General features: G+C 50.5%; 1 protein-coding gene across 1 annotated transcript in view; it reads left to right on the forward strand.

Moving 5' to 3' along the window:
• Nudt3 (nudix hydrolase 3) overlaps nucleotides 1–13,188 on the forward strand; it is a 40,158-nt gene that overhangs the window by 16,501 nt on the left and 10,469 nt on the right. The window contains exon 2 of the mRNA XM_051153470.1: nucleotides 6,996–7,106. Within this exon, the coding sequence (XP_051009427.1) occupies nucleotides 6,996–7,106 (111 nt within the window). The remainder of the gene's footprint in view (nucleotides 1–6,995; nucleotides 7,107–13,188) is intronic.

Consider the following 13,188-nt stretch of genomic DNA (forward strand, 5'->3'; position numbering starts at 1 on the left):
TTCTCTGTGTATCCTTGGCTGTCCTGGATTCTCTTTGTAGACCAGGCTGGCCTCGGACTCAGAGATCTGCCTGCCTCTGCCTCCCAAGTGCTGGGATTAAAGGCGTGCGCCACCACTGCTGGGCTGAATGCTTTCTTTTATAAGTTGCCTTGATCATGGTATCTCTTCACGGCTATAGAAAAGTAACTAAGACACCTTAGTACCCAGTAAACTTTTCATTGCCAGTGAAATTAGTTGGGTGAATTATGTAACGTTCAAGTGTATTCACATGTGGGAAATAGTTGGTGTAAAAGGCTACTAATTGTAACAGCAGCAAACTGGAAACGCCCAAGGTCTCCATCAGAAAGGCTGGGTTGTGGCTCAGCAGTCAGTGCTCACCTACCACATACAAGGTCTTGGTTTTGAACTCCCAACACTTAAAGTCAAATAGAAACAAACAGAAAGTGTGTTAAGTAAACTACAGTATAGCCATATTAATAAGTCTTCAGAGGGTCGGAAGACGGTCAGCGGGTGGAGCACCTGCTGTTCTTCCATCACTGTTGGGCTCCGTTCCCAGAACCCACAGGCAGCTCACACATGGTTGTTACTTCTTCCAGGGCGTCTGATGCCTCCTCCTTTTAAACATTTATTTTTTGTGTTATGTGACTATTTTGCCTCTATGTGTGTGAGGCAGTGCCTACAGAAAGAGACGAGGGTTTTATTTTATTATTATTATTATTATTATTATTTATTTATTTATTTATTTATTTATTTATTTATTTATTTATTTTGGTTTTTCGAGACAGGGTTTCTCTGTGTAGCTTTGGCTGTCCTAGATTCACTTTGTAGACCAGGCTGGCCTCGAACTCACAGCGATCCGCCTGCCTCTGCCTCCCAAGTGCTGGGATTAAAGGCGTGCGCCACCACCGCCCGGCTGAGACAAGGGTTTTAGATCCTTGGAACTGGAGTTACAGACTGTTGTCAGCTGTCGTGTGGCTCTGGGGGTTAAATGGGGTCCCCTGTTAGAGGTGCTCAGGAGGAGCAGTGCCCCTAATTGTTGAGCCACCTCCAGCTAAGCTGACACTGTTTTTCCGGACTCTGCAAGTGCCCATGTGGTGCGCACACACATGCAGGCAGAGTACGCACACGTGGTAATTGGGGTAGGTCCAGGGCAGCAGGAGCCATCCTTGGCGGTGTAGTCCCAGAAGGGTTGACCTGTGGGGTGGGGCTATGTCAGTTACTCTTGTCTGTTGCTGGGACAAAGTCCCTGCCAAGGGCAACTGAGGGAAGGAGGGCTCGCATGGGCTGAGGGCTGTGGTGTGGGGGAAGCCTGGAGGCAGCGGGTCACGTTGTCCAATGGACAAGTGAGGAGAGAGACCTGAGCTGCTGTGAGCTGCTGCTTAGCCAGCCTTGCCTTCCCCCCTTTACTTTAGCGGGAACCCAGCCGGTGGGATCCCAGCCAGCGCCATCTGCTGCCAGGTTTGTAAATAGGCACCGGAACATTTCTGTTAGTTCCTGAGAAATCGGAGTGTGGTCCTGTTCTCAGATCATCATAAGGAGCTGTCTGCCCTGCCAAGTTCAGAAATGACATTAGGGGGTTGTACTAACGTGTATTCAGCAGTAAAAGCCTATTGGTGTCTAGGGTTTGCTCTGAAATACTCACTAGTGTGGGCTACAGGTAAGTCAACCAAGATCAGCACAGCCTTAATAGTTATTGAAGCTGGCTGGCAGTTACTTGGGGGAGTCCATTGTGTTTTCCCTATACTTTTAAGTATATTTGAAATTTTTCTGTGATTAAAGGAGCCTCAAAATCACAAGAGGTGATGGCAGTGGTTGTGCACACCTTTAATCCCAACACTTGGGAGGCAGAGGCAGGAAGATCTCCATGTTCTAGGCCAGCCTGGTTTACTAAAAGTTCGAGGACAGCCAGGGCTACACAGAGAAACTCTATTTTGAAAAAGAAAAAAACAAAAACAATAACAAAAAAAATCACAAGAGGTTTAGACAAGAGCGAGGCACTGGCAGGATGGACGGCGGTCTCAGCAGGAGCGGCAGCAGCATAGAGAAGAAGTGAGCAAGCCTTCCGGGCTGCTGTGCTGATCTCTGCACACAGGAGAAGGTGACGTGGAGCGCTGTGGATGGCCCACTGTTAGCACTGGGAGCGACACTGTGTGTGTCACTTACAGCTGACGGCTGCACTGTCTGTACCAGCCCGATGCCCTCACAGGGTGGTCTGGGGCAGAAGTAAGGACAGCTTGCTATGCATTTTTCTTTGAAGGACTGTGTAGACAGAGTCTCATGTAGCCCAGGCTAGCCTTGAATTCTGATCTCCTTGCCTCAGCCTCCGAGTACTGGACTGACAGGCATATGCCACTGTGCCCAGCTTCAAGCCTACTTTCAGTTTGTCCTCTTGTACATCTTAAACATATTACTGAAGAAAAGTAAAAATTTTAAGTAGAATTAGGAACCATAGTCTAGACACTCGTGTGACTTCAGTATGATAGAAGTGTTAGTCCTATGAAGGACTGTAGAGATTTGGGACCCCCTCACTGTAAAGCTAAAAAGGCTGGAGAGATGGCTTTTCCTTAGCGTTGCAGGCTGGTGGTGTTAGGAGCCGCCTGCTAGGTGACACAGGGCTGCTGAGTGTGCTTTTGTAAGGGGACAGCACGCACCTGTGCTTTCCTCGGCACGCCTTAAGGTAGGCTGAAGCACGCACAGATGATGCCCTTGTTTTCCATCAGTTTGTCCTTCAGAGAACATGGAGAACATGGCTGTGCACAAGCAGGGGTTTTCCAGAGTGTTCCTATAGCTCAGCCCTGGGGAGGAAACACCCAGTTGTGGAGGTCAAGAAAGCAGTTGCTTATTGCCTCAGTGATGTTGAGAGAGCAGAGTATTGGATATATTGCACTCTTCCGGCAGGCGTTGCTTAAAAGTGCAGCTTGGTGCTCGCTCTTCTGGGTCTGCCAGGAAGTCCCTAACCCTTCTCCCAGAGCCCTCAAGGGGCACATGCCCCCCGCTCCCCAGCCACAGCGTCAGACGTTGTGTAGCTAACAGCCCCGCGGCTCATGCTGCAAAGTGATTCTGTGTGTAGTGCTGTGACTGCGCCCACCATATTGTCAAGTCGCCTAGTGACTACACAGCACACATCTCGCTTGATAAGGCCGGGAACTGCCTCTTTCCGGTGGAAATAGGCAGCTGGGCCATCTGTGGAGTGTCAGTCCAGCAGCTCCTCCTTAGCCTGGGTTTGTTTTTTGTTCCTCTGTAGACTAAAAAGTAGCTTTAAAATTCTAAAGCGCATACCTTTGAAGGTAAAATTGCTTAAACACTCTAAGACTTGAAGCTCCTTGACCTTGTGACTGTTGATTCACTTTCAGTCGTTATCTTACTTCCCTTTAGTGTTGAGCGCCCTGTAAGCAGCTCCTGGGTCATTGTGTGGAAGTGTGGCTCCCTCCTCTAGGGCTGGAGAGATGGCTCAACGGCTGAGAGTGCTCGCTGCCTGTTCTTCCACAGGACCTGGGTTCGATTCCCAGCACCTACACTGTGGCTCACGACTGTAACTTTAGTCGGAGGTGACCCAAAGCGTGCTTCTGTGGGCACAGCGCACACGTGATGCACAGACACACATGCAGGCAAAGCACTCATACATATACAATTAAATTTTTTTAAAAGTAAGCGGGGTGCAGTGGCACAGGCCTGAAATCTCCCAGCACTCTGGGAAGCAGAGTGAGTTCGAGGCCAGCCTAGTCTACAAAGTAGAGAGTCTAGAACAGCCAAGGCTACACAGAGAAACCTTGTCTCAAAACAACAACAACAACAAAATTTAAATTCTATTTTAAAAACCTATTTTGAATCCAAGCACTACAAACAATTGTTTACTTTTATAGTTATAGTTTATAGTTATAGGGTTTTTTTTTTTTTTTTTTTTTCATGTACATTGGGGTGAGGGTGTCAGAATCCCCTGGAACTGGAATTACAGACAGTTGTGAGCTGCCATGTGGGTGCTGGGAATTGAACCAGAGTTTTCTGGAAGAGCAGACAGTGCTCTTAACCACTGAGCCACCTCTCCAGCCCCTAGTTACAGTTTTACAAGGAGCCCTATATTAACTGGTGACAAAGCGTTTTTCTTTGAGGCAGTTCACGGAGCAAAGAGATGAGGTAGGCGTGGCCCTTGCACCACCCGGGTGTCGGCATAGCTCTCTGACAAGAAGGTGGGCCTCAGCTAGGGAGAGGCGTCCTTGGGTAAAGGCATCTGCTGCCAGGCCTGAGACCCGCATGGTAGAAGGAAAGAATAGACTCCGGCAAGTGTACACAGGCATGCGTGCACTCACACTCACTCACTAACACTGAGTGTGCACTGCAGTGGTGTAGTGCTGGAAATAGAATCGGGTGAGTGTGCCACAGCAGACTAGGCCGGTGTGCGAGCTGTGTGGGTTGTCACTGTGGAGACCTCTGTAGAGCACCCACAACCCCCCACCTCTCCCTGTGAGCACGCTGCACCTGCGCCTCGCCTCTCGCCCCCTCAGCCCGCTTGGAAGGTCTCATAGAGCCTCTGAGTTTCGGAGTGCAGCTGGCCTTATTTTTGTTGTCACTCTGCTGCTGAGGTCCTGATCATCTGAGATGGCGGAGACGCCCGCCATGCTCTTCCAGGGCTTCTAGCTTTAGCAGTCACTTTAGGTTTTGGTTTTTTAACTGAGGAGTCGGATGAGAACTTTGGTTTCTAGCGATGACTTTTATGGCCTGTCTTGTCCCATCTCCATGTCCTCCAGTTACATTTGCAGGATGTGATCTGAAGTGTTTGACACTTGGCCCCAGCAGCTGGGCTGTCGTGGAAGGTTGTGGAACCTTTTGAACACTGGCCTACCTGGCCGTCACTGGGCTGTTTGTCTCTGTTCCCTGACCCACAGAGATGGCAGCTTGTGCCTTTTGTTCCCCGGCGTGGGGCACGTCCTGCCCTCCAAACTGTAAGCCAGGAAACAAACCCCACCTTCTGAGGTCACTTCTTGTTGGGTATTTGGCCAGGGCCACTAGGAGAGCAGCCTGTGCAGAGCAGCTGAGGCTGGCATGGCGCTGCAGCCTCATCCCAGGGCACTGCATCATGTTACTTGAAGCAGGACTTGGCTTTCTGAGCCTGTGGTATTCAGATGGGTGCTGCGTATGAGCCGCTCTGCTCTGCGGTCTCCCTGGGGAGTCTGCACCGGACAGACTTTAGGAATGAGCCGCAGGAGACTCTGTCATGACAGGGAAAAGAAGGGAAATGGCTTGACGATCAGTACCCAGAAGGCCTTGAGGCTTCTGTGAGGGCCAGAGAGGCAGAAGCTTGTTACAGAAAGGGCGTGCGCACAGGGGCTGTGGTTTAGACTAGGACTGGAGGCTCAGCCCTCAGCAGACAGCAGTATGTGGGGACAGCTAGCTTGCTCCCTAGCTTTGCACATAGTTGCTCTGCACTTTCACCTGGGGTCCCAGGGTGGCCACAGGGGGGGCGGGGGGGCACAGGAAAGAGACTAGAGGAATTACACGTTCTTATCTCAGCCATTAGCAGAGTGCTGCTTAAGTCTGAATTAGTAAATTACAGCTTTAAAGATTTGGCTTTTTCAGTTTTTCTGTGTGGGTATGTACACATGAATGTGTTGTCAGTTCAGCTTGAGGAAGGCATTGGGTCCTCTGTGAGAACAGCAAGCCCACTTTAACTGCGGAGCCATGTCTCTAGTCATGGCTTTCCATTTTTCTTTTCTTTCTTTTCATTTTTCTTTCTTTTTTGTTTTTATTTTTCGAGACAAGGTTTCTCTGTGTAGCCTTGGCTGTCTTGGACTCACTTTGTAGACCAAGCTGGCCTCGAACTCACAGTGATCTGCCTGCCTCTGCTTCCTGAGTGCAGGGATTAAAGGTGTGCACCATCATGCCCGGCCTCTTCCATTTCTTTCTTTCTTTTTTCCTCCCTTGGTTTTTCAGAACAGGGTTTCTCTGTGTTATCTTGACTGTCCTGAACTTGCTTTTTAGACCAGGCTAGCCTCAAACTCAGTGATGCCTGCCTCTGCCTCCTAAGTGCTGGGTCTCCTTTTTTTTTTTTTTTTTTAAACACATCTTTTATTTTATTATTTTTTAAAGACGTATTTGTTTATTACATATACAGTGTTTTTACCTGCCTGTTCCCCTGCACGCCAGAAGAGAGCAGCAGACCTCACTCTAGATGGCAGTGAGCCACCATATGGTTGCTGGGAATTGAACTCAGGACCTCTGGAAAAGCAAACAGTGTTCTTAACCTCTGAGCCATCTCCCCAGCCCCATGGGTCTCCATTTCTTAATAAACAGTCTAAATTAAATTCCAGCCAGACATGATGGCACATGTGTAAATCTCAGCACTTGTAAAGTTTAGGCAGGAGGATCAAGAGCTAAGGCCAAGCCAGGTGTTAGTGGCGCACGCCTTTAATCCTAGTGCTCAGGAGGCAGAGGCAGGCGGATCTCTGAGTTGGAGGCCAGCCTCTACAAAGTGAGTCCAGGACAGCCGAGGGTACACTGAGAAACCCTGTCTCTAAAAACAAAACAAAACAAACAAACAAACAAACAAACAAATAAAAATAAAGTACGTAAAAAGAGTTATGCCCATCAGCTGTCTTGTGGTTGAGTCATGGCAGGACGACTGCTGCTCAGAGCCCAGAGCGAGCTTAGCTCTGGGAGTGCGCGTGCGCTGCTGGCTCAGCGCAGAGTGTGCGGCTGTGGTGGCCTTCACAGCCAGGGACTTCATTTTCCTGCTTTATCTGTCACCTCATGAGCTGTGTGTCCCGAGGGTTGAGAATAAGATAGAGGAGAAGGGAGATGCGACAGCGGAGTGTGAGGGAGGGAAAGACCACAGCCCGGCTGTTGCCAGCAGGTGCCCTGGTGTGTCCTGGGCAGAGTGTCCGCCGTCCCAACAGATACCACCTGGTAAAACGTTATTTGGAGATGTAAGCAAGAGCCAGCTCTGTTTGTTTTGTTCAGACTGACTTGTGAGTGTCTTCTTGCCTGTGCCTTGACTTCAGGTGCTGCTTGTGAGCAGTAGCCGCCATCCAGACCGATGGATTGTCCCCGGTGGAGGCATGGAGCCCGAGGAGGAGCCAAGCGTGGCAGCAGTCCGGGAAGTCTGTGAGGAGGTACGTGCTGTCACCATCCTGTAGGTACTGCTGCGCCCTGTCTCACCCCTGTGTACCGTGCTCGTGACCAAAGAGGGAGCACTGAGTGGGCAGCACACCGTCTCCGCTGCAGTGTCTGTCCCAGTGCGCTGCAGGAGGAAGGCTGTGTCGGCAGTGTCAGGGCTTCGTGGCTTCCTGTGGCTTTATTCCAGCTTCACCTCTGGTAATTGTCATAGATCAGATGTCAGTGCTGAGAGGAGCCCTCTGCTTAGCGTAGCTCCTTCTCAGTCCTCCGCGGCCTGTGGTGGCGGCACTGCAGCCTGTGGTGGCCCTTGGAGCGCAGCTGAGGACTCACGGGGACCGAGCACAGTGGTGTGCCTTCTCTTGTCCACTGAGCTTCCGTGGCACGTACAGTTAGTGCCGCTTAGGACGTGCCAGGGGCCTGAGAAGGCAGGTCAGTGGGACAGCGCTTGCCTAGCACGTCAACTCCCAGGAGTACCAAAACCTAACGAAAAGATTCCTTGGGCTGTGGGCTGGAGAGATGGCTCAGAGGTTAAGGCACAGACTGCTCTGCCAGACGTGGCTCTGTTTGTAGGGTGGTTCCCTCGCATGCCTCAAGCTGGGATGGTGGCACACACCTGTGCTCCCAGCACTGAGAAGGGGGAGGCAGAAGTTCAAATCCTCAGCCACAGGGAGCGAGAGGCAGCCTGAGCTACAGGTGCCGGCATCAAACAGCCCAGAGGCCTGCATGGCATCTCTGTTGGTTGGCCTTGCTAAGCTCCTTCGGTTTCTTTATGCAGAGTGTTCTTCGGGCTCCGTCACTGTCACTCTAGCTGTCTCTTCTGACCTGTGTCTGCCAGCTGCGGGCGGTGGCCGTGCCCCCCAAGCCCTCCCTTCTTGTCCTGGCCACCACTGTTCCATCCTCAGTGTTTGCTCGTATGGAGGGCAGAGGGGCCTTCTCCTGACTCCGGCACACTATTTGGCGGCTCAGAGCCATTTCACACATCTGTGCTCACACGAGCTTCTGCCAGCTCCGACCGTGCTTCGGCCCGTGGAGCTGCTTCCTGCTGAGGCTCGGCTTTGAGAACCTTTTCAGAGTGACCAGCCTGGTGTAGTATTTGAAGCCAGAATCCCAGCACTAGGGCGGAGGCAGGAGAATCACTGTAAGTTTGACACCACCCTGGTTTTACATAGTGAGTTGAATTTCAAGACAGGTAGGCTATATATCAAGACCTTGTCTCAAAATAAACAAACACCTTTAATCTTGTCACCCAGGAGGCAAAGGAAGGAGGGTCTCACAAATAAACAAAATAAGTAAATAAACAATAATTTTAAAAAGAATGACCAGTAGAAGATATATCTAGTTCTTGGTTTGGTTTTGTTGTTGTTGTTTTGGTTTGGTTTGGTTTTCTGGGTTTTCAAGACAGGGTTTCTCTGTGTAGCCTTGGCTGTCCTGGACTCCCTTTGTAGACCAGGCTGGCCTCGAACTCACAGCGATTCACCTGCCTCTGCCTCCTGGGTGCTGGGATTAAAGGCCTGCGCCACCACGCCCAGCTAATGTTAATCCTTCTTGATCCTGCTTTACTTTTAGGTAAGAGCAAGAAAGGATCAGAGTGAACTTCATTTCAGGGGCATAAGTGGAGCCAGACCTAGGTCTCCTCCCCAGCATCATGTATCCCTCCTCACACTAATTAGTCTTACCAAGCTGCTCATTCTGAAGACTTTATTTTAATTGATCAGGTTGGTGTAGTAGCAGATTGTGGTAGATTTTGAAGATACAGTCCTATTGCATAGCCCAAATTGGCCTTGAACTCAGATCTTTCTGCTTCACAGCCAATTAAATGACACTGTAAAATTTTAAGTGGCTTGTAACATCTGTTCATCTTGAAACAGGAACTGAATTAAAGTGAACAGAGCTGCCATTGTGTCCAGGACAGTGTTGTGGAGCCCACGGTAGCTTTTATTGCCACTGTGCCTGCTGATTTCAGGGGGAACCTGGGGAGGTGTCAGTTGCTTGTCCTGGGAGAGGGTTTATTGTGGTCAGAGTGAGGCTGTGTAGGCAGGCTTGCAGCATTTGGTGACAGTGCCTCCAGTCAGGAAGCAAAGGATGAGCGATGGTGCCCAGCCCCCGTTCTCCTTTCTCTCAGCCCAGGACCCCAGCTCATGGATGTTGCCACGCAGAGTTAAAGTGGGCCTAATGAGGGTAACTGCTCACAGGCACGCAAAGGCTTGTTTGTTGGTATGGCTAGCGTTAGGCTGAAAAATGTCAGTACTGACCATAACAGGAAAGGATGCTGTTGGTGGTAGCATGTGTTGTTCAGGGTAACTGGGGCTGGTTTGGATTGATGACAAACAGTGTTGGCGGGGAGTTGGCAGCAGCAGGAGGGCGTCACTCAGGCATGGTCTGGTGTTTTGAGTTGAGTTAACTGCTTGCTCCCCGAGAGTCTTACTGTTCTGCGAGCAGACCCTCACATATAATAAAGTGATGCTGTGTAACTTTGCCTCCCAAATTATCGCTGATTGGCTAAATAAAGTTGCCCACATACCTGGGTTGGGCAGAACTGAGGTAGGCGGAGGGAGAGGAGAAGGGAGTAGCCATGGGTTAGCGTAAAGAAGGACTGTGGCCAGGAGGTCACTCTGAGGATCGGTGCTGGGGAGAAGTGACCCAGGTGACAAGCACGTGCACGTGTTGGTGGGAATGAAGGGTCGGGTAGCCAGAGAGATACAATGAAAGCAGGCGGCGTGGGTTGTGGGGCTGGGAGGTGGCAGGGGACTTAGGGGGCTTGCTTCTGCCCAGCCCCAGAGTGTAAGGCATATCAAAAATCTAACAGGTGTTGTGTCTTTTATTGATATGTTAACAGGCTAAGTAATAACTGCTGTAATAATTATATGTGATTGATAACAGATAATAGACCATTTTCTCCAACACTTAGTGACTCTGTGCTTCTTTAGCCCATCGGGGCTTTTTCACACAGAAAGGAGTCAGGAGAGAACCTCACAATTCCGGCACGGGTTAGTCTGTTGCTTCAGTGAGGTGCTAAGCTGGGCACAGTGGTGCACACCCGTAGTCTCTGCGCTTGGGAGGTTGGCCAGTTCATCGTCAGCTCCCTGACACCTGACACCTGCTCCAGCAGATACAGGCAGGCTGGAGAGACAGCTCGGGGAGTACGTGTCGCTGTGCAAGCCTGAGGACCTGAGTGCAGACCCCTGGGACCTGCATACACAGCAGCAGCTGAGCAGGACATAGCGGTGTGCCCTTTAACCCAGCACTCGGGACAGAAAGGTGGATCTCTGGGAGTTTGAAGCCAGGCCAGGCGGAGTGAAGTGAGAGCCTGTCTTTAAAACAAACAAACAAACAAACAGCAAAAGAAACCCACACTAAAAAAGATGCGTTGAGGAAGACACTAGTGTGCCTCTGACCACTATACTCAACAGTCCTGTGCATGCATGACAGACTAGGCACAGAGGACACTGTGAGCTCTGGCTGGGAGGGAGGGCGCGCTGCGGGCTTCTGCACGCACACTGCACTTCTCACCTCCTTCCCAGTGTTGCTAGGTGGTGACCTAAGGCAGCTCCTTTCCAGAGCAAACGTGGTATAACTGATACGTCTTCCAGTACTGAGCTCCACGAACAGGATAGTTATAGTTTATGCTTAAAACCTACGAGTTAAAGCCAGATAGCCCACCTACATGAAATGTGGGGCAGGACCTCAAAAACAGCCATTCTTGGCGTCAGTCTGCCCTTTCTATTACATCTGGCAGTCTTGGTCCCTTCCTTCTGTGTGCCTGTCACCACCCGCATACTGCCATCACCACAGAAACCACAAGCAGCCACACACTTCTCTGCACTTGTGGAGAACGCTGTTCTCTCAGGTGGTGGAGCTCCTTTTGTCTTCTTGGTTGCCAGGTTACTCAAGCTTGCTTAGTGACTGTCAGGCTCCTGCTGTTAGGCACAGAGGGAGCATGTTGGTCTGAGCACAGCAGGGGCTGCACAGATGGCAGTGACTGGCTGCAGGGACAGGTGTGGTGTGGCTTCTGACTTGTAGGTGGAGAGGAAGCTGTAGATGAAGATGCCTACCCCGCCTCACTGCACTGGCCTAGCAAGACGCTCTGGCTGCATCTTCTGCTCTCTCTGCTCACGGATGGGGTGACTCCAGTCCTAGGGCCTCTGGCGCCTCCTACGGCCTCCACGGGCACTAGGCATACACATACGCACTTGCTTTTGAGGCAGGGTCTCGCTGTCGTTGGCCGGCCTGGAATGCACTGTGTAGACCAGGCTGTAAAACACCCGTTTCTGCCTCCACCTGTCTCTGTGTCCCAAATGTTGGGACTAAAGGTGTGTGCCACCATGTCCAGATTTAGGTAGCTCTGGCTGTCCTGGAATTTACTATGTAGACCAGGTTGGCCTCAAACTTAGGGAGATCCACATGCCTCTGACTCTTTAAAACTGAAAACACAAGCTTACCAAATTAGCCAAAGTTCAAGACGACACTCTGCTGATGTTGGAGAAAGTGGCACACATTAAGAACCTGAGGAAACTGAAAAAAGGGCTCAGTGAGTACAGCATTTGCTGCCCAAGCGCGAGGACCTGAGTCTGTCCTCAGCACCATGTGCAAATGCCTTGAGCGGGCGTGACCTGTGACCTCAGCAGCAAGGAGGTGGGGCCAAGACATCCATGGGCTTACTGGATAGCCAGTCTAGCCAGTTAGAGCTTGGGGGATTAGTGAGAGACCCTGTCTAAAAAGAAAATCCTGGATGTGGACCCCTGCCCACCACACAGATGCCCCATGCATGTGCGCATGTGTGTACCACACAGTCTGTGGGATGTTGGTGCTGGCTTGTCCTCTGCAGCTGCCGTGCATGCTTTCCGTCTGTGCTGAACACATCCGGCCACTGTGGTGGCTTCTTCCTGCTTGTTGACTGGAACTCCTGGATTCTCAGCTTAGTGACTGGGTTTCATGGAAGATTGTGGCTTTGCAGCCAAGTATGTGAACTTTCCCCAACATCACCTTGTAGTATTTATTTCAAATATGTGTCCTTTATATAGTATTTGTGTTTTTAAAGGTTTATTACTTATTTGTATTTGTGAGTGTATGCAGGTGCTTGTGCAGGCCAGAAGAGGGTGTTGAGTCTGCTGGAGCTGGAGTTAGAGCAGTTGTAAGCTGTATAATATGAGTGCTGAGATCTGAACTCAGGACCTCTGGAAGTGCTGAGCCATCTCTCCGGCCCCAGTGTTTGTAGACAGGGTTCACAGCTATCTCGGCTAGCCTGCAGCATCTGTGGTAGATCAGGCTGACCTTGAACTCAGAGACCTGCCTGCCTCTGCCTCATGAGCACTGGGATTAAAGGCGTGCTCCACTGCACCCAGCCAATTTGATGTTATTGTTGTTTTTAAGATGTATTTATTGGGCTGGAGAGATGGCTCAGAGGTGAAGAACACTGGCCGCTCTTCCAAAGGTCATGAGTTCAATTCCCAGCAACCACATGGTGCCACACAACCATCTATAATGAGATCTGGTGCCCTCTTCTGGCCTGCAAGTGTTAAATGGATGCAGAACACTGCATACATAATAATTTTTAAAGTTGTATCATATATGCAGTGGTCTGCCTGCATATTTGCTTGCACGCTGGCATGACTGACAAGCTGAGTCCATCCCTAGGATCCAAGTGGTAGAAAGAGAAGAACTCTCGCAAGATCCTCTGACCCAACACATGTGCTGCGGTGCCAGCACGTGCACACACACAGCAGTACGTTCACCTAAAGTAGGCAGAAGCAGGCACTCCACAAGTTGGAGACCAGCCTGGTCCACATAGTTTCAGGACAGCAAGGGCTGTATAGTGAGGTCTGCCTAAAAATAAAAATTAAAGCCAGTAGTGGCACATGCTTATAATCCCAGCACTCAGGGAAGCAGAGGCAGGTGGATCGCTGTGAGTTCAAGAACAGCTTGGTCTACAGAGCTGTCTTAAAAAGCCAAAAATAAATAAATTAATAGAAACTAAAGGGCATGGGCTGTGACTCGGTTGGTAGAGTGCTTGCCTGGCATGCACAAAGCCTTAGGGTTCAAGCCCCCAACACCGCCTAAGCTGACTGTGGTGTGTGGCTT

This window comes from Acomys russatus, chromosome 11, assembly GCF_903995435.1.
Source record: "Acomys russatus chromosome 11, mAcoRus1.1, whole genome shotgun sequence".
Lineage (NCBI taxonomy): Eukaryota > Metazoa > Chordata > Mammalia > Rodentia > Muridae > Acomys > Acomys russatus.